Source organism: Melanotaenia boesemani, chromosome 4 (assembly GCF_017639745.1).
Source record: "Melanotaenia boesemani isolate fMelBoe1 chromosome 4, fMelBoe1.pri, whole genome shotgun sequence".
NCBI lineage: Eukaryota > Metazoa > Chordata > Actinopteri > Atheriniformes > Melanotaeniidae > Melanotaenia > Melanotaenia boesemani.
The window spans coordinates 6,668,467-6,691,065 of NC_055685.1; the positions used below are offsets into that span (position 1 = coordinate 6,668,467).

Here is a 22,599-nt window from a genome sequence, read left to right on the forward strand (position 1 = left end):
ATGCACTGGGCCAGCTCCCCTTCCGAATCTAGCCTCTCTGCAGCCAATCAGCATGCACCTTATTAACATATTTAAATTAGTCAAAAGCTTGAATGAACTCTTAGGACACCAAGTTGTGGTATGAGCAAAGGGTCAGAACAAGCTCTGTGTTTGATTTTTTTTTTTTCTTTAATAAGTTTTCAAAAGAATATTTAAAGACACGTAGAGGAAGGTGGATACATGAAAGGACCAGGTGATGACACCTTTAAAATAAGGTTTCATCAAACTGGTCTCTTTTTACTTGCAGAGTGGCCGAACAAGAAAGAAGCTCTGCAAAACTCTCCTCTTTCAGAGGTTTAGCTCACAACCTTTTCATGGCATAATATATAAGATAGGTTATGTCGATTAGATAAGATACAATAAAAGTTGTAGACAGAATATATGTATAATTTTTCACATTGTTTAAATTTAGTTTCCAGTTCCTTATGTTGACATTCTGTTTATTTTGTTTAAACTAAACATGTAATAAATCACATTATTTTATATTGTTAATATTCATTCACACACACACACACACACACACACACACACACACATATATATATATATATACACATGCATACACACATACCCACACGTGGACAAAATTGTTGGTACTCTTCGGTTAATGAAAGAAAAACTCACAATGGTCACAGAAATAACTTGAATCTGACAAAATAATAAATAAAAATTCTATTAGATTTAACCAACAAAAGTCAGATGTTGCTTTTCAACCATAATTCAACAGAATTATTTAAAAAAATGAACTCATAAAACAGGCCTGGACAAAAATGATATATAATTATTCATTATCATCATTCATAAGTATTATTCATCAGTATGCATTGTCATAGCTACATCTCTGGCGTTTATAACAAACCATACCCAAAAAAGTGCTATAAAATTGAGCAAGTTGTAGTTATTTATAAAGTGCATGCACCATTTAAACGATGATACGAGTGAGCGAGCTGACTGTGGCAAGATGGCTGCCAGTGTGGCCGTTCAACCCCACTGGCCAGCAGCACAGTTGAGTCATCTAGTCTTTATGGTAGATATCTAAGTGGAGCTCTGCAAATCTTATTATCATTATTACAAAAGTTCATGTACATAAAAGTAAATTTGCTGGTGAAAAAGTCCTATTCAGTGTGTTTCAAAGTGAACTTAGTCAATATATTTGCTCCATTAAACATTCTTTAAACATACTAAAACTGCAACTGCTTGGACCAAATTTAAGCTATGATTTTTTTTCTTTTATAAAAAGGAACTGTTTTGTTGTGTTCAGGACCCCCTAGTCTTTTTTGTTATTATTTTATCATTATTTGTATTATTCGTTTTTGCATTGTTATCTGCAGTGGCCTTACTCAGGTTCATTTTACTAACACCAACTTGTTTTGCGAATGGAATGAATAATAAGTTTGTGCCATTATTGTTTAAATAAAGTTTTTTTTGTTTTGTTTTTAAGAGAGTGGAGCTCTGCAACCATAGACCAGACCCCTCTCTACCAAGATGGCCACTATGTCGGCACATTTTCCCCAGTTCATGTGGCGTCTACGTAGGCCTATGCCCAGAACTACACAGTACTAGCGATCAGTAGTGATGGCAAAAATGCAACGTTTGGGAGATCGAATCGTTTGGAACAATCGTTCCAGGAAAAGAATCGATCTTGTGGAACGTAGGGAACACATTACCACAGTGACATCTGGTGGCCAAAAGAAAAAAGATTTTGAAATATTGATCTCAAACTGAAATGGTGTGTCTTTCTTGGGTCGTTTCATCAGTAACTTCTTGTTCTGGTTTATAGTAATATTTGTATGTAAGGATGTTTTATTTTAACCAGTCAGTGTTTGTATGTGGTGTACCTGTACACAGGGGTATAAAGCTTATCAAACGTGTGGGGGATGTGGTCTGTTATTTCAACACTGACAAATTTAGACTGTTTTTCCACGTTTCACATTTGATGACCTCTTAAGTTTTAATAAGCAAATAATTATTCTCATTTGTGCCATCCTTTTCCTAGTTTGTGCCCTCTCATCAAAACTTTTCTATAACCGTCCCATACAGTAAATCCTATCACCTGTCAACCTCTTGTTTAGAGAAGGGTCCTCCTCTCATCTGGATTTCAAAAAAGGTTCATCTGGATTTCCCTTCACTACATTCATGGCTTCTAAAAAATAAACCTGCTTTTTCAACATCTGCACAGCACCAATAATTTAGAAAAGACATCCTCTTGTTTAATCTTGACACTAGTTAGATATCTAACCCTGATCCATGTGGCTGTATTATGACCAGCAGATTTTACAGCTGTGCCACCGGCAAACCTCAGCTGATAAATAATATAAAATAAATGCAAACAAAAGGCCATCTACTTAAAACAGGCTAAAGTTTTGCATCAACACCTGGGCCGCTTTCCGCTTCGTTCCATTTCCAGACAATTCAAACTTTCTCTAAAACGCTTGGTACAATATACTATGAGGCAAGACTTTGGAAATAAACGGCCGTTAGGAGAGCTTTTAAATGTTTCATGCACATCAGGTCATCTGCCAATTCAGCAAAGGCAGGAGGAATAATTAATTAATAAAGTAGATTATTTTGTTTTTTGTTACTATTTTACTTCTATAGTACATTTCATGTATAAGACAATGCAAAATACTTTAGATACAACACTAAACATATTACAGTGGGGTGCAGGAAGAATCCTTTTATGAAGGAAGAGGAAGATTTACAACGTAACTCGACAGTGAACAACACATCGCAGGAATCTATATCTACCCTCCAAGAAAGATTAGACTCTGTTATCTTAGACAAAAACAAACTAGAGGACATGTTACGCAGTGAGGAAACTAAGACTAACAAATTGCAGAGAGAGCTCAGAGACCAGGAGCGTAAACATGAGGATTTAATGAAAGAGTTGGAAAAGCAGCTACGAGATCAAACTGAGGAATGGCAGAAAGTTCAGCAATGCAATCTGGCTTTAAAAACAGAAAGGCATAATTTAAGACAGGACTTGGAAAAGAAGAACAAATTGTTGCAGGAAGAAAGCAGACAGGAAGAAAGCAGACAGGAAGAAAGCAGACAGGAAACGAAAGCTGAAGGCTCAAAGAAACCCAAAAAATCCTGGCTAAACATGTTTTTCTAATTAAACACAAGACAACGAGAGGACAGACAAACATAAGTGAGTACGAAAAATAACTGGTTCACAACCATTTTTGGTGGATGTATGAGCTAAAAACAAAGCCAAAGCACAACAAAACCTCAATGAAAATGTCAAAAAAACACTAAACATACATGAAAATTAAATGTGTCTGAATGTAAAATAATACAAAAAATGTCCAACAAAATAATTAAATTTACACAATAAAAACACTTTCATATACATGCACACCATCACACGCACATAAATAAAACAAATATTACATTTACAAATAAAATATGACAACAAATAAAAACTACAATATACACACTGTTGCTTCTCAACTTCATACTTCATAACCATCTTACCACCAACAATATTTATGAGCAGTTTCAATCCGGTTTTCGTCCCCCACACCACTGCCATCCTCGTCCACAGCCTTGTTACCTCCCGGATTGACTACTGCAACTTCTTTTTGGTCTCCCCAACAAATCCCTCCAGAAACTGCAGCTCCACCAAAACTCTGCAGCATGTATCATTACATGGACCCCTACTACTCACCACATCACCCCCATCTTGCAACAGCTTCACTGTTTCCCCATAAACACAAAGAATTAACTTCAAACTTCTCCTCATTACATTCAAAGCACTCCACAATCTGGCCCCGCCATATATATCTGATCTCCTGCACATTGATACTCCTGTCCATTACTTCGCTCCTCCTCCTCCTCTCTCCAGCTTCTTGTCCCCCCTGCCCGTCTCGCCACTATGGAGAGCCGAGCATTCAGCCGCTCTGCTCCCCACCTCTGGAACTCTCTTCCCCCTGATATCTGTACCATAGACTCTCTTCGATTCTTCAAATCACAACTCAAAACACATCTGTTCAGACAGTCCTACGTCATTTAGTCACACACTCAGCATCTTTATGTTGTCCTCTGTTCCGTTTTGTTTGTTTTGTTTTGTACTTATTGTTTTTAACCATTTTAATGTTCTTTTGTACAGTGTCCTTGGGTGTTTTGAAAGGTGTTTTTTTCAAAGTTAATTATTATTATTATTATTATTATTATTATTACTATTATTATTTCTGTCAGACATGTGACATGTAAAGGCAAAGCAAAGGCAGGAGGAATAATTAATTAATAAAGTAGATCATTTTGTTTTGTGAAAATGTAGTAAACATTGTCATTGTTCCACATTCAGTTGTGTTTTACTGAATTTAAAGGGTAGAGAAATATCAGAACGATTGGTGACGTAATCGAACCCAAAATGGAACAGTCGCGTGGCATCCGCGTTTCGCTTCAGATCATGGAACTTTGTTTCGCATCAAACGTTCCGCGTTGGTTTCAGTACGGACTGGAACACCGTTTCGATCTTGCCATCACTAGCGATCAGGAGGGGCTTGATGCCAGATTGGATCGTCTATGGGAACAGACCCCGCCCACATTCACAATAACCACTAATCAGAAAGAAGAACTGAGCGAGCTTCGCCCACCCCGTCCCAGCCGCTGATCTAATCTTGGAAGGATCCAAAGAAACTGGCGTGGATAAGTCCCAGCAGCTATCTTCTGTTTGAAAAGGAAATATTCTTTAACAGTGACCGATTTTTAAGGATCATAAAATTCATCTGTTAAATAAAGTAGTCAGTTTATCCAGTACAAAATGGTAAGTTGACATTTCTAGACGAAGATAACAGCTGCTAATCATGCGTGCCAACAGCAGCTAATAGCGACTAACAGTACTATGCTAACAGAGGCTAACAGCGACTAACGTCTCCAATTAAAACAACACTGAAGTGATAGAAACTGGTTGAAAATTTAATCAACTAAGTGTTTCTTAATTGAGCCTTACTTGAGTCAGTTCTGACAGCGCTGAAACATGGATTAGAATTAAGAAGAACCTAAATAGAAGGATCCGTTAAACATTCTGGTTCATTTTGGTAAATGTTCTGACATGCGCTTCAGCCTTGCTAGAGAGCATGTGATGAAATTAAAAAGGAACGGAACCTTTCTGTTCTTTTTCAGCCTCATCGAAAGAAAAAATCCTTCATTGACAAGAAGAATGCCGTGACCTTTCACCTCGTCCACAGAAGTCAGAAGGACCCCCTTGCAGCAGACGAGACAGCTCCTCAGCATGTACTTCTGCCAGCCGCCAAGGTAATCTCGGTCCAGATTTATTCTGCAGCCACTTTAATTTGACCTGAAGATGGTATGGCATCTCTTACCTGGTGCTTTGTTATTGCTCAAGTTGTATAGTAACTGTTTTTCTGTTCCCCAGCTTGAAGTGGAGAAGAGGCGCAAAGAGCAAAGAAAATTTGGTGTTTTCTTTGATGACGATTATGACTACCTGCAACACCTGAAGGAGGCGTCTAGTCCATGTGAGCTGGTTGCAGCTGGGCAGTTGCACTCTGACAGAGGACCTTTTGACCTACAAGATGAAGATGAGGAGTATGAGGAGGAAAAAGACACCAGCACGGACTTTCCTGTGAGTTCACTTTTAAGTTTCTTTTAGCCGTGAAGAGCCCCAGAAAAGTTGGGATATTTTAAACTATTTTATTTATTTATACTCTGTAGGTATCTTCTGTCAAGGTCTGTCGCAATAAGTCAGTTAATTGCACAGTAAGATAAAATGAGATGAGTTTGCCTGCCACAATAATTTTCATTAGTTTTTTTTCCTTTTCTGTCTTACTTTACCATAGACTATGTATGACAACAGGTTTACCATGGAGTATCTCGACTGAACACTCGTTTCTTGCGGAGTGATCTTTCTTGTGTCATACTTGACAGGAGCGTGTTGCCGCACGAGACCGTCGTGAAGCACTTAACCCAGGGGTGCCCAGCTCCGGTCCTCAAGGGCAACAATCCTGCAGGTTTTTGAAAATTAAGCACAAAGATTTATCATTTCAGATTTGAACTGAAGGCAAAGTCAATAGTAACAGAGGTGCCTTGGCAGAGTGTCTGACTCTGCACAGGTCATTTAGTGAGGTGATTAGATCTAGTGGAGAGAAATATTTATGAAACTAGGCGGCATCAATTTTCTCCTTAGCTGTGATTATGACCCAAAAAGACTCCCATACAAACTCTCCTCGTTTCATCAACAAACTCTGCATTACTGGAAAATGATTTACAAACATATATATTCTATATAACCTCAAATCTCTGTTTATGCAAAACTGGTTAGAAAAAGGCATTTGGTCTCTTTTACATCTGCTGGACTGTAATGGTAACTTGCTCTCATTTGAGGATTTTAGTGCTAAATTTAGGATCTCAGACAAATCTCAGTACAAAAAGGTTTTTAACGCTATACCTAAACAGACCCTTCTATTGACATCTCAATTGTACAAAATTGGAGCTACTCCAAATCTTCCTTCGCTTTTGGTGCAGGGAAAGAACTTGTTTGAATCTAAAGTAAATAACCTCACTATTAGACATATTTTTAACAAAGAACTGTTTCCATTCTCCACATTTCGTGATTTACTCTCTAAGTTCTTTTCCAAAAAAGATATAGAATATCTGAGATCCTTTTTCTTTAATGCTCCCGTTGCTCCAAGGGCCAAGGAAATTAATTTTAAAATCCTCAATGGAATTTATCCTTCATCTGATTTTCTTTATAGCCATTTTGGTTTTGACTGTAATAATTGTATATTCTGTTTCAATCATATTGAAACCACAGATCACATGTTCTATGAATGTATCTTCACCAGTGCTTTTTGGGAAGACTTATTTAATTGGTTATCTAAATTTCTGCCTGTTCCTGTTCTAATAAGAGAAAATGTGTTACTTGGTTTCATGGTTAAAAATAACTGTCACAATATGTTGATCAACTCCATAGTAATACTTGGAAAGTTTTTCATACACAAGAATAGGTTTATGAAATCCATACCCAAATTCTTTGCTTTTCACAAAGAGTTATACCAGTATTTCTAGTCTCTAAGTCACATGAAAGGGAAGAATGCTGGGAATCTCTACACAACATTAGAAGAGCTACGTATATTTAAAAATCCCTAGCCCCTCCCTCCCTTTTTTTTTAGGGTTAGGGTTAGGTTTTTTTTTTTTTTTTTGTATTTATTTATTTATTTTTCTTTTCTTTTCTTTTCAAATCTGTCTCTATCTCTTGTATTTGCGCATCCCTTATGCGCCTGTTGCATTTGTATTTGACGTTGTCTGCCAGCATGTTGAACATTTATTCTGTTCTGATTGTATTCAACACACTTTGATTTTTAGATGGCCCGGTTATGTAGTACATCCATAAAACTATATTAACACTTATTTAAAAAGCGGTATCGGATTGGAATTGGTATCGGGAGATGTTCAAATCCAGGTATCCGGATCGGATCGGAGGTGAAAATATTGGGATCGGGACATCCCTAATACAGACTAGTTTCTTTCCACCAGGTCCCCGTGTTTGTCTCAGACCAGCAGCTACGTTCTGCCCAGTGTGATCTGGAAAAACATTAGTCTTCGATAGAAAATGAATGGAGAAGGAGCGACTTCGCCTCCCGTGTGTCCAGCCCATAACTGGTGAGGTGTTTGCAACTGGCACTGAATAAAACTAAAGCAGACGGGGCTGTGGGAGAAGGCTGTGGGAGGAGACTGCAGCAGAGCGCTGCAATGTCTGCTGCGCTCGATTTGCAACTGAAAACAGCACAAGAGGGAACTGCGAAGGACAAAAATAATCGGATCCTTTCATTTTTATAATTGTTGAAAACCCAGATCGTAATCACGATTAAAATTCAATTAATTGCCCAGCCCCAGGACTAGGCTACTGTGTAAACAAACATTACTTAAGAAGAAAACAAACTGTAGGCAAAAATGAATTCACCTAGTCTAGCATCGCTATGAGGGATTTTCCTCCGCCTCTTCTTGCTGCGACATCTTTTGCAATACACTTGCTTTCTGTTTTGGTTTAAAAGGGGCTTGGTCACAGAGCGTGCCTGGGTCTGCGTTGCAGTGTTTCTTCTACAAAATTTCATAGCCAAGTGGGGGACGGACACTTTATTTTATTAACTTTATTCATATGGTCATCGTTAGAGAAGTTTAGAGAAGTTCTTTCTGACATAGATCTGTTGCCAGAGGAAAACACACATCAACCAAAGTCTCCACTTAAAGTGTGTTGAGCAAGCGAGGACTGTTGAGTCGAGCGTACAGTAACAGAATTGAGAACGCGCTGGTCATGTTGTGAGGACATTGGTCCACATGTGTACACAGTGGATTGATGAGCTCTCACGATGGTGATTCTCTGCTTGCAAATACTGTTATTCTCTCGCAGTGCAGAAATGCCTCCTTATGATGTGTGTTTTCACTTGCGGATACTAGTTTATTCGCTTTTATCACGTACACAAACCCGGTGTTTACTGTGTGCATACTAAGTTTTCATGCTCGCGGTCAGTTTTCAATCACGCCCCTTTTGGAAACGCCATGTTGGAATGTTTATTCAATTTGTAAAATCTAAAGCAACTTGCTGTGTCTGCAGCTACCCGACAGCAGACTCTGCAGTCACATGCAGAGCAGATCTCTGACAGCAGACTAGCTGCTGTGCGTCTGGATGTGGAAATACCAGTTCAATTAAGAAATTTTGACTTTGGTCATGTGAAACAATTTAATTCTCGGGATTTTGCAGGTGTGGCGCTAACACATATAGCTGTGACGGCTTGCTGTGGTTGAGTCAATGTAGGAGAAAGACTGGTTGGGATGAAGTAATGACAATGACTGCAGTATCAAGCTATACTTCCACTGGTTATTGTTTTAAAAATAGCGGTTACCACACAAACTCAGCGAGAAGATTCAGATATCCGGCAGAACGTGATCCCAAACTGACCAATCACAAGGGAGTACATTCGCGTAACAGATACGAAGCAGGGGTGCACATCAGGTCTGGAAGAGGTGCGCGTCGAGCCTCTGCAGAACTAAGACGAGCCTACAGCGGTTACGCCACTTGACCATAAATCCGCCTTAAGGCTTAACTTTTTCCCACGTTAACAGCTCTTGCCTTAAATGTCCGACCAGTCACAGTAAGTTTTGGAGCCCCATGAGAAGAAGGTTCTGCTCGGCCGATGTGTCGAGAACAAGATGCAAGCTGTCTCTAATTTACTTGTGTGTTGAGATGTACAATGACTGTAAACATTTATTCTAAATCTATCAATATTATTACTATTATGTTATTAGTATTGTCTTGTCTCGGGGCGGTCTGACATGATTGTCTCGTGTCCTTGTCCTTCTCGTGTCAGAAGCTGGACAATGTTTGAATTATTAAAACATTGATGAAGGTGTTAATGTTGCATATTCCATGTCTGAAATGAGCTACGGTGCTGGTAATGTTTCTCTCGTGAATAAAGTTTTTTTTTGTGTAAATAAAGAAAGGTAGTGAGGATATAGATTAACATTTTTCCATATTGATTGATTGTCTCGATGCCCAGGCAGCTACAATCCATCTGCCCTCTTCAGTGTTTGCCTCGGAGTTTGAGGAGGAGGTGGGACTTCTGAACAAAGCTGCTCCTGTTTCAGGTAAATCACTTCCAAAAAGTAGTTTATGAACTGCTCCAAATTTTAAGACCAACATTAGAAACGGTTCAGAAACCTGAGTTTCTGTTGTAATAATGATGCACATCTTTTTGATTGATGGTTTGTCTCCTGAGTGGATAACTCTGATTACACGTTATTGCCTTGTTTTGTGTTTGCCTTCAGGACCCCGACTGGACATGGACCCTGACATTGTAGCTGCTCTTGATGAGGACTTTGACTACAACGACCCCAACAACATCCTGGAGGATGACTTCATCATTAAAGCAAACTCTTCACGTGGATTCACTGCTCACAGCTGCACGTGAGTCACTAGCTGCGTTTCATTACAGTATTTCGCAAAATAAAAGCCATATTTCTAACATTTCAGTAAAGTGCAATTGCGATTTGCAGGTGTTTCCAGGTGTTTAGCGCTTTAGCTGTTATTCTCATAAAATCCTGTCCCACGAGACTTCACATTGAGTAGAATAGAGATTTTTAAATCTTTGTAAAACTCTTGCATTTCGCTGTTGTTTTTTATCAAGGATCATCAGTCAATCAAACTTTATTTGTATAGCGCTTTACAACAGCAACAGCTGAACCAAAGTGCTTTTCAACGTGCAATAATAAGAGAATAAAAAAAACTAAAAACAGGTTAACACTAACAGTTTAGACAAAAATAAAACATTTTCAGAGTAAATTAGTGTAAAACAAGAGTCGCAATGTAGTTAAGTAGCAAATGCAAGTCTAAACAAATAAGCCTTTAGCTTAATTTTGAACAAAGGCAGATCTGTGATGGTCCGCAATTCAAGTGGCAAAGTGTTCCAAAGTCTGGGACCGGCTACAGCGAATGAACGGTCGCCCCACTGCTTGCAATTGGTCCTGGGGACCTCCAGCAGGTGTTGGCCTGCAGAACTCAGGGCTCTGCTGGGTTTGTGTGCAAATAACAGTTCACATAAATAAGAAGGTGCAAGTCCATGAATGACTTCAAAAACAAACATTAAAAGTTTAAAATCAACTCTGAAGTGTACCGGGAGCCAGTGGAGGGAGTACAGAACAGGAGTAATGTGACTGTGCCGTCGAGTGTTTGTCAGAAGCCGAGCAGCAGCATTCTGCACCAGTTGCAGCCGATTGAGTGTGCCCTGGTTCAGACCGATAGAAAGAGCATTGCAGTAGTCAATACGTGAGCTAATAAAAGCACGTATAGCCTTCTCCAGGTCCTTCTGACAAAGGAAGGCTTTGACGATTATATTTTTTTCTTTAATTATTTCTAAAAAGATTTCCGTCTCCTCCTGCGTCTACTCAGACTGCGCCATCTCTATTTGAAATGAACTGGTCACATGACCCGCTACGTCACGTCCAGTGAAGCTTAAATGTGTGAAAAGTGTTTCCATTACACTTTTGCGATAAACTTCTATATCGACATGTCTGAAAAACCACCTCATGAGAGCGTAAAAACGTTTTAGCGATATTTGAGTTTTTTTTTTTTTGAAATGTAGGTGTTTCCATTACTGGTTTTTTATTGCGATATTTAGCTTTTGCGCAGTTCTAGGGGTAATGGAAATGCACCTACGGTTGCGCTAACATTTAGCATTAGCGGAATGTTAGTAATTTGCCATCGTTACTCATTGGAAAATCTAACTAGCTGGGTTGTGAAAAAACTTGAGAAGTTTGTTGCCTTAAGGGAAAGGCGCAACAAACCTTTTTTTATTTACACAAAAAGCATAAAACTTTATTCACTTTTTTTTTTAAAAAACGTGAGGAATTTGCAGAAGAAATCCAGAAAACCACCACAATAATAGACAAGGTTTTATAATTTATTGACCTGGATTAGCAGCTCCCATCCTGTGGGGAAAACATTCACTTTAAGTCCAGTTTCAAGATAGTTTTTAATAGAAATTCTTTGATCCAAATTTATTTACTCAAGATTTTAAAATTTTTTTTGTGGCAGTCATTGTTTTCATGTGTTAATAAAACAGGAATTATATAAAAAAATATTAAAGCTGTCAAAAATAACACGTTAACGCTGTAACTGATTTATGTAATTAATGGCATTAATTTTCTAAACAGAATTAACGCTCCCTCTTCCCCCACACTTTTCCGGTGAGTGTCCAACACCCGCACTCCTTCATTTAAAGAAAAAAAAAAAGAAAATTTTTCCCACAGTTCTGAACTAATATGCCTTCTCCTCCTCAACTTCTAAACCTCCTCCTTCTTCTGTTGTTCTGTAACCGGCATTCAGTGATCAGCTGATCGGCTTTTCTGTCTTTCTTGTTGCGCTTGTTTAATCATGATTACTTCATTTGTAAGCGGTGATTAATCTGACATATTCATTTCATGTTTTATAGTTAAACCTATGCTAGGCCATTGAATGACAGTAACAATATTATACATCAAAGTCTATAATAAATATCATTTATTTAAATTATAACTTTAAAAAAACGAACACAGGTTTTGGATCGGTACTCGGTATCTGCAGATCCCTCAACCACAGGTATCGGTATCAGCGTGGCAGCCATGATACGTGCGCAGACGCATCGCTAACAAGTAAATCCCAGCTCTAACAGCTCCAGCTGTCCTCTGATTAAGAGTCTACAACCTTTTTAACTTTTTAAATGTTTTCCTCCACACTCTTCAGTAATAATAATAGTATGTGAGCCTGGTAAGCCAGGGTGGGATCAGCCAGCAGCAGCTTCCAGTCTGGTCCTGGAGCAGAGGTGAACGTCTCCTGCTCTGGAGCTGGGACTGATTGCTGGAGGGGTCTGAAAACTTGCTAAACATAGCCCCAAGCTCTGACATGTCGCTGTGTTCGTACTGGAAACTGTGCACTGACAAACGTTTTGTATTGTTTAGAATGCAAACAGTAATTCATTAAGTTAAGTTAACATTAAGTTTTTTAATGTGTTAATTTCTTTGTAATTAATTAATTGTAATTAGCACGTTAAAGTCCCACCCCTAATTATTAGATTTTACTTTAAATTCCTCAGAGGTACCCAGCTCTTTGCTTTTAGATAAAAGTCACCTTTTCCTATTCAACTTTTTCATGAGTTGGACATCCATTTCTCCACAATGATGGTTTTCCATCACTTCTAATTTCCTGTTTATGTGAAACTTGTTACAGAGGGGATGATGAAGATGAGCAGCTGGAGAGTACAGATGACGAACGCAGCTTTGACTCGAACAGCAGTTTTTCAGGTGACGAGCACATGGAGGGGGATGATCATTGTAAAGAGTTTCTGTTCATGGACGAGGAGACAAAGAGTCGCTTCACAGAATACTCCTTGACTTCATCTGTGATGAGGAGGAACGAGCAGCTGTCTCTGCTGGACGACCGTTTTGAAAAGGTAATGCTTTAGTCACTACAGCTGCCTTCTCCACCTTTTTCAGGAATGAGTGGGGCACAGCTGTAGGACGGTCTTTCCTTGGCCTCCTCCATTATAACTGCGGGAACCAAATTTCAGCCTCTAAAGGGTCTCAGTGATCTAGATCACTGGTCCTTTGGGGACCCTTTGCATTCTTTGGGGACCTCCTTGGTGGTTGGGAACCACTGGTACTTTTCAGACTTTTACATCATTTTAGCCTCATAAACTAACAACCGAGGCTAAAATTGGATGTTGACTAGGATTAAAAAGGGCACGGCTCATATATATATATATATATATATATATATATATATATATATATATATATATATATATATATATATACAGTCATATGCAAAAGTTTGGGCACCCCTGATCATTTTCAAGATTCTTCTTTATAAATCACTGGTTGTTTGGATCATCAATTTCAGTTAAATATATCATATAGCAGACAAACACAGCGATATTGGAGAAGTGAAATAAAGTTTATTGGATTTACAGAAAGTGTGCAATAATTAATTAAACAAATAATGGCAGGTGCATAAATTTGGGCACCCCAACAGAAACATGTCATCAATATTTAGTAGATCCTCCTTTTGCAGAAATGACAGCCTCCAATCGCTTCCTATAACCTCCAATAAGTGCCTGGATTCTGGTTGAAGGTATTTTGGACCATTCTTCTTTGCAAAACATCTCCAGTTCAGTCAGATTTGATGGCTTCCGAGCATGGACAGCCTGCTTTAAATCACACCACAGATTTTCAATAATATTCAGGTCTGGGGACTGAGATGGCCATTCGAGAACATTGTACTTGTTCCTCTGCATGAATGCCTTTGTAGATTTTGAGCAGTGTTTAGGGTCATTGTCTTGTTGAAGTATCCAGCCCCGGCGCAGCTTCAACTTTGTGACTGATTCTTGAACATTGTTTGTAAGAATCTGCTGATACTGGGTAGAATCCATCCGACCTTCAACTTTAACAAGATTGCCAGTACCTGAACTGGCCACACAGCCCCACAGCATGATGGTACCGCCACCAAATTTTACTGTGGGCAGTAAGTGTTTGTCTTGGAATGCTGTGTTCTTTTCTCGCCATGCATACCGCCCCTTGTTATGTCCAAACAACTCCATTTTTGTTTCATCAGTCCACAGCACCTTATTCCAAAATGAAGCTGGCTTGTCCAAATGTGCTTGAGCATACCTTAAGCGACTCTTTTTGTGGCATGTGCGCAGAAAAGGCTTCTTCCTCATTACTCTCCCATACAGCATCTCCTTGTGCAAAGTGCGTTGAATGGTCGAACGATGCACAGTGACACCATCTGCAGCCAGGTCATGTTGTAGGTCTTTGGAGCTGGTCTGTGGATTGAGTTTGATTGTTCTCACCATCCTTCGCCTCTGCCTATCTGAGATTTTTCTGGGCCTGCCACTCCGGGCCTTTGCTTGAACTGTGTCTGTGGTCTTCCATTTTCTCACTATGTTCCTCACAGTGGAAATTGACACCTGGAATCTCTTAGCAAGCTTTTTGTATCCTTCACCTAAATCATGATGTTGAACAATTTTTGTTTTCAGGTCGTCTGACAGCTGTTTTGAGGTTCCCATGTTGTCACTCTTCAGAGAGGATGCAAAGAGGAGAAAAACTTGAAATTGGCCACCTTAAATACCCCTTCTGATGATTGGCTTTACCTGTGTATGTAGGTCAAGGGTCAATGAGCTTACAAAACAAATTTTGTGCTCCAATAATTATTGCTAAAGGTATTCAAATCAACATAACAACAAGGGTGCCCAAATTTATGCACCTGCGTATTTTCATTTAAGTAATTATTGCACATTTTCTGTAAATCCGATAAACTTCATTTCACTTCTCAAATATCGCTGTGTTTGTCTGCTATATGATATATTTAACTGCAATTGATGATCCAAACAACCAATGTTTTATTAAGAATAATCTTGAAAATAATCAGGGGTGCCCAAACTTTTGCATATGACTGTATATATATATATATATATATAATAAACTCAAACTTGGATTAAACATTGTTTTTACTTTAGTCTTCCAAGATGTTGACATGAAAAGGTGTAGCAATGATGTTCAGTAATGATTCCCCTCTGCTGTGTAGTTTTATGAACAGTTTGACCATGATGAGGTTGGAGCTTTGGACAACGCTGAGCTAGAGGGCTTCATCCAACCAGACAGCAGTCGTCTGGAGGAAGTCATCAAAGACTACTTTACCGAGCAAAAGAAAAAGTATGTTTCTCTTTGATGATGTTACTGAAATATTTGATGTGATTAAATATTTATTTAAAACATGGAAAAAAATAATGAGTTTGTTTGGTGTTTGTTTGGATCAGCTCTCTTAGACCCCAAGACTTGGGATCCATAGAACTTCCTGCTGTGATAGGAGAGGAGGAAGAAGAGGAGGATGAAGAAGAGATGGAGAGGATTGTAATGGAGGCTCCAAAAGAGAAGTGGGACTGTGAAACCATCATCAGTGAGTATGATTTTCACCTGTTCTACGTTTTAAAATAAAACTTTTCACTCTATAAAATAGTGAAATGTTTCTGTAAGTTAAAAAAATACTTAAACTTTGGGTCTTTAAGGAGATAACATGTTTTAATATGCAGATAAAGGACTTGATATACTATAAACCATTAACTCTTTAGAAAAGATCTACCTGTGTGCAGTCACATGATCTGACAGTCCTCAGTCTGGAACAGGTAATTTAACAGGTTAGGGACACATCAGGGCTGGATTATAAAAACACACAAAGCCGAGTTAAATCTGCAGTCAGGAAAGTGAAATAACCCCGCTGAACCTCCAGGACCTGGAGCAGCAGTTTGATTAATGCACAGGAATCCCAGAATCTGGATGAGCTGAGATCACGGAGACTGTCGCTGGAATCTCTATAAAAGTCTAAGTAAAGGTAAAAACACAACAGCAGTCAAAAGCTTGGTCTCACTTTCTCATTAGACTGAGCTTTGACTGGTACTTTACAATAACCTGGATGCAGAAGTTTGGACACCCTGAAGCTAAAGACCCATTTATTCTCGACGCCGAAGACAGACAGTGTGTCCAGCATTGGTTTCTTTGCGTAATTTGGTCCATTTTTACAGAGCTTAGCTATTGGTCGCTTGATGCAGAAAACTGAGCAAAACCACTAGAAATTGCAGGGGCAGTGCTGAGCAGGATAACTAACATACAATTAGGGAAAGAAACAAACCAGAGAATAAAAGAAGGATCTGTAAGACAAGGACAACAACTGTAGAAATTGCACCAGCTTTTAAAGAAAGGCTATGCAAGTGTTTAGGGCAGTTATAGTGTTTCACTGCCCACTAGTGGAGGAATTGACTTACAACCATGGCAACATAAAAGGCACATGGAAGTATGAGGATGGGGACATATGACATTTGAAACAAACATATGTTTACATACGTAAGGGAGCATAAATGGACCTTCAGACTTTAATGAAGTGGATTTAATCACAACATTCAAATCCATCAAGAGAAATCTTGAATTGTGTTGTGATGACTTTTGCCAGTTTTAAAACGTATTTTTATGGTGACACATAAGAATACTAATATACTAGGTTTACTTTTACATTGAAAACCTTCTTTTCTCTTCCAGGTACATATTCTAACATATTTAACAGGCCCAAAGTCATTGAAGAACCACCAAAGGTATGAAAACAAAAACAAACTTTTTAAAAATGGTTTTACTTTAAGCTCTTTGGTGTTGAATAAGGTACAAACAAATCAGAATGGATGACTTAAAATATTAAAAATGTTGCACCAGAACATGAGAAAGTATTGTTTTCTGTTGTAAACTTTGGGTGTATTGAGTTCCCACCTTGTCCAGTTAAAAGTGGAGGACCTGAACACAGTCTTTGCAGTCCAACAGGGGGGAAGAGAAAACTTCTCAGTTTAGCAGACTGGTTGAATATCCAAAGACTAATTTATGTTTGTCTTCAGCCAAAGCCAATCCATGTGTCCAATAAGACGGGTATCCCGCTGGATGTACTTCCTTCCAGAGGCCTTACCCCCAAGCAGGCAGAGCGCATGATGAAGATCAATGACTCAGACCTGCCTCGGGCCTCCACTCAGCCCCGAAACAAAGAGGAGACTAAAGAGGACAGGAAGACCAGGAAACAGGCCATCAAAGAGGAACGAAAGGTAGGTTGAACCTGGACTAGCTGATGAGTAAGACTTGGACCATCTTAGATAGAGTTGGACAATAGTTCGACAACAATAGCTGAAACTCAATCACTAGAAATATTGCACAAAACCTAATTTATTTCAGTAATTATAGAGGGAACTAATATATTATATAGCGGCAGTATTCAACAAAAATTTAAAGAGGTCCAGTTGGAGCCAAGGTCTGGGAGATCATAATGACTCTCTCTCTCTCTCTCTCTCTCTCTCTCTCTCTCTCTTATCTATCTGTCTGTCTATCTATCTATCTATCTATATATATATATATATATATATATATATATATATATATAGATATAGATATAGATATAGATATATATATATATACCGGAGAAAGTCTGATCTATGCAACTGGAAAGTAGTGATTAATTGGTCAAAACTAGTTTACCCTTCTAAGTTGAATTACTAAAATAAAGTTTTGTACAATATTCAAATTTTTTTATTTCACCTGTATATCGATTCATAGACGTGTGGTGTGATATATGTATGTATATATATATATATATATGTATGTCTGTATACATATATATGTGTGTGTGTGTGTGTGTGTGTGTGTGTGTGTGTGTGTGTGTGTATATATCCATCCATGGAGGAGGTGTTGAAATATCTTATGATCTTTTAAATTTTGTACTCTGTGTTTTAAGGAGAGGAGAGTTGAGAAGAAAGCCAACAAGATTGCATTTAAGGAGGAAAAAGTACGACAGGAGAAGCAGATGATGAACTTGAGAGCAAACATCCACAGTCTGAAGCTATAATAGCGGACAGCCAGCACCCACCAGCTAGCAGACAGACTGCTCTTTCTTCACCTGCATAAAGGCCGATTTCCCTGAGCGTGCCTGAGAGGATGCTGGGTCTTCACACCAGAGTCATCCAGAGATAATAATATTTATAAATTAAGTCCATTTTTTAAATGGTGAAAATATCTCCAGCAGAGCGGTTAAAGACATCATGCCGTGCAGGAATTAAAATGTGTTTTTTTTTTGTTTGTTTTTTTTTACCACCCCAGTGTTTTCTAAGCTTTGTGTGTATATATCAGGTGTTACTGAGGTTGGTTTGTTCTCATATTCCTTCATTTAATGCATAAAAAAGTGCAACATTTTTTTTTTATCACTTAGAAATATGAGGTGGCTTTAGAAGAGCTTATTATGTGACCTTTGGATGAGGCCTAGCTAGCCGTGTTTTTGGTAAGCTAATTACCTTCAGGTCACCGTTTTTTTTATTTTACCAACAGACAAAGTTAACATCAGGATTCTCACTTCGAAGGTAATGCATCAAGACAATTTGGCTTTTGTTAAACGAAGATATGGTGATTTATTAACAGTAGCTGCATTCAAATGTGCCTCTGACCGCTAAAAAGAGTCCAGTCACAGTTCTTTTTGAACTAAATAAATCTGTTATTCCTGATCAGAGAGTTATATCAAGTAACATTGTGATTAGGAATTTGTTTTCAGGATTAACATGTTGATGGGAATCGCATCAATAAAAAAAAATTCTCAGAAGTTATTTCACCTAGTCTTTTCATCACTTCAAAATACAGGGTTCCCACAGGGCCTTAAAAAGCCTTGTAAGTCTTGAATTTACAAATATGCATTTAATACTGTTGGCTTTGGCATGGTAACTACAGTAGTCGTCAGGATGAAAGAAAATGTGTAACCACAAATAAAACCAAAAACCAAGCACATAAAAACAAAAACGCCTACAGCCGCAGTCTCACCACCAGCAACACCAACACAGCCATCAACACTGATGTGCCTCCCTGAGGGACAGCAAAACTCATGTGTTTCACCTTTAAGAAATATATCTGCACTCACATTTTGTCCAGCTTGTGGAACCGGGAACAGCGCTGGAGCCCATGTGCAATGAGCACAACCTGGGGGGCCGAAAAGGGGGGTAAAGGAGAAGGATTCCAGGGGCCCATGATTGACATGGGCCCAGAAGGGCCCTCAATGCAATTGGAATACTAACAAATTGATGTAATACTCAATAATAAACTCACAATCACGGAAACATTTATGAACACCCACTCCCCCTCTATAGTTCCTTTAAATGGTTCAGTCCACCTGCTCCATCAGCTGCGGAGCTCAGCGCTACAGACAGGAAGTGGATGCTGAGACGGCAGGATGCCTCAAAAAAAGAAGTTTAAAAAAAAAAAAAAAAGACTAGAGAGAGAACAGAGGGGTTGACAGTACGTCACCCAGTTCTTTCAGAGGCAAAGTGGGTCAGTTAATTCGTCTGATGGAAAGTTGTGGAACATCAGCTTGTTGTCTCATCTAAACTTCATATAAGCTAACTCACTTTGCTCCCATAGTAGCTCATATTTCTGAAGAAAACTGGATTTTATTAATTTCACTGTTGTTTTAGTCAAATAATCAACGCAGGCAAACGATTAGCAAGCTGCTCTGTTAAAACAATCACGCATGTTCTGAACAGACACGAGAGCAGCCGAATCAGATGCCTGCCAGACTTGGGATTGCAAGAGCTAGACTCAGCAATCGTGTACCTTTACCATTCCTTGATATCCTGTACCGATCAAACGTGGTGACAGAGGTGAGAGGAGTCCTGAATAATTTTGATCCACATGCAGGTGGAAGTCCCAGGTCGCCCAGTTTACCCACCAGTTTGTGAGGGAGGATGGTACTGAACACGGAGCTGTAATCCACAAAAAGAATATGTGTGTAGTTCCCCCGCTGCTCCAGGTGGAACAGTGACGCATGGAGCACTGTGGCTGCAGCGTCCTCCATCCATCTGTTCACCCTGTGGGCAAACTGGTGAGGGTCAAGACCTTTGGGGAGTAGTGAGGTGATGTGACGTACCAGTTTCTCAAATTACTTCATCACCACCAGAGTGAGAGCTACTGGCTGGTAGTCATTAAGGCTGGAGATGTGCTGCTTTTTGGGCAGGGGGACAATGGTGGAGGACTTAAGGCAGGGTGGGACGATGGACTGAGACAGGGACTAGTTGAAGATAAACAGATTACTCAATTAAATATGTTTATGGTAGGCATGTGAATAATTATTAATCATTAACTTTTACAGACAGTAAGTTTTGCTTAGAGCCCCATGAAGGCTTGGGCCAGCCCTGGTTGTGGCCCACTCACCAGCACTGCAAGCTGCCGTCACAGCTGCTGCAAGTGCTCATGGCAGGATGGGTCTTTCTGTGTAGCAAAGATGGAAGTGTTGTGCCAGTGGGCATCCACCACCCCATCTCATCCACCAACCTTTACCATCTCCAAGCATCTTCCAGTAGTGAAATCCTTTAAATACCTTGGAAGTTTTCTCTCAAATGATTGCCGCATTGGAAGGGAGATACAAAACCAGATTAAACAGGGATCATCTTCTTTCAAAAAGACTCAGAAATAGGGTCTTCCAGAATAAAGACCTTAGCCTCAACACTAAAATACAACATACAACCTAAAGAAAGCAGAATATATAGAAGAGTTCAAGGACCCTTATTGTCCTTGAACAATAAGGACTTAAAAACAAAAGAATGTTGATTGTTTTAGTGTTTTATATGATTAAGTATTGAATGATTCCCTGTTCATACCATGATGAAAACTAAAGGTAAGTTGATGTGTTGCACAGATGCTGAACAGCTATAAATGGAAACAAATGGCTCAATTTGGGGGAAAAAAAACATGGAAAAGATTTAAAGTCAGGCACAATTAATCCAAGAGTGCTGTATAAATCAGAGATGTCAAAATATTGCATATTAGATGTTAGGTTTTTCTCTGTAAAATGCAAAAAAATCAGCTTTTAATTTTGTATTAAAACATCTCCAGAAACTCATCAGACGAGCTGGAAACTGTATGATTCCTTATGTTCGAGTTTTATTCAATATGATGGGACTGTTTCATCTAGATTGTTGTCAGAAGTTTATTTTCCACCACACTATTATAAATAAGGTGCTGGAATGACACCAGGCTAATTAAAATGAATGTGGCTTTAATGGTCTTTACTTCTTTGTGGTGCAAGATATTTAAAATATGAACTAAATTTAAACATTTGACAGTAAATACAATGAAAACCAAACTGCAATGAGAAGAACCCAAGTATGAAAACTGAAATGAAAGAAAAAAAAAAAAAAAAAAAATTAGTGCTGGGCAATGATTAAAATTTTTAATCGTAATTAATCGCATGACATGCTGCGATTAATCGTGATTTATCGCATCGTTACGCGCAAAATGTCTCATTCCTTTAAAAGAAGGCCTACAGCTATATAAAGAAAATGCAGTAAATTTTGGTTTACTAACACACATCAGGGGTGTTTCACCTGCAACTCTGGACCTTCCACAATGCCTCTAAATATGTGGCTAAAATATTTTTTTTATATCTATCTTTCTTGTCATTAGGTTGGAAACCAGGGACTTTTTTTTTTCTTTTACAGCATTTTCCACAAATATCTACATCCCTTAGAAGAAAGTCTGTCTATTTGTCTATTTTTTTCTATTTGTTTTATTTTAAAAAATTACAAATATCCTATGGTGGCTCTTTATTAAAAATATATATTAAGCTGACTTTTTGAAAAGTCTCATAACATTTGCGTCTCTAAAGCAGTTTTATTTAGCTGGCTGAAAGAAAAATGACTCTTTGGATTGGAAAGGCTGCAGACCCCTGCACTAAACACATTAACAGATTTAGCATCAGTTTTCTCTTTAAACAGCAACAGTTAAAATATTTCTTCGTATATATTTATAAAATCAAATATTTATGACAAAGTAGGATGAAATGTTCAGGATTTACTAACTAAAAGGTAAAAAGTCAGCAGGATGAATTTAAAGCTGTGAAGCTGCTTCCTTCTAAACACAGAAGGAACAATATGTGATGAATATCAGCATCAGGTGAACAGACAGAAAGCAGAATTAGAATCTCCCAGCTTCTAGATGGTGAGGAGAGAGAAATATTCACAATATGCACAATAACTTCCATCCATGCACCTTCACTGCTTCATTATCCAGATTTCTGGCCTATAGTGACCTAGTGGAGGTGACCTGGGAGTGAAGCCTGCTTGCTCAAGGACACTGGCGTATATTCTAGGGAAACCATTAATCAATACGGTCAATAGATGACTGCTCTTCCACTTGAGTTACAACCACCCCTGTAGCAAATAATTAGGGCAAATTCATGCCTGATCTCTCCACAACACTTGCTCCACTACCAGCTCCAACACAGACAGCGTATGAAAGTGGCAGCAGGCACGAGACAGTGTTACGCACTTTGATCCAGACAGACCAGTTGTGCTGTCATGTGATGCCGCACCCTACAGAGAGAGAGGACCTGTTCTTCCACATCAGATGGATGACAGATAAGAAAAACCAGTAGGTTATTTGTCATGCACTCTCACTTAAGCATGAAAGGGACACTCACAGCTGGAGGAAAGGGGACTTGTGGTTGTT

The 22,599-nt window shown here is 38.8% G+C and overlaps 1 protein-coding gene across 1 annotated transcript; it reads left to right on the plus strand.

The window, feature by feature from the left end:
- Positions 1 to 4,634: 4,634 nt before the first annotated feature.
- Positions 4,635 to 18,706, plus strand: ltv1 (LTV1 ribosome biogenesis factor). The gene is made up of 11 exons (XM_041983243.1): positions 4,635 to 4,810; positions 5,170 to 5,301; positions 5,423 to 5,629; positions 9,561 to 9,648; positions 9,829 to 9,967; positions 12,764 to 12,986; positions 15,119 to 15,246; positions 15,351 to 15,490; positions 16,624 to 16,676; positions 16,968 to 17,168; positions 17,852 to 18,706. The coding sequence occupies exons 1-11, from the start codon at positions 4,808 to 4,810 to the stop codon at positions 17,960 to 17,962; spliced, it is 1,425 nt and encodes a 474-aa protein (XP_041839177.1). The 5' UTR covers positions 4,635 to 4,807; the 3' UTR covers positions 17,963 to 18,706.
- Positions 18,707 to 22,599: the final 3,893 nt, after the last annotated feature.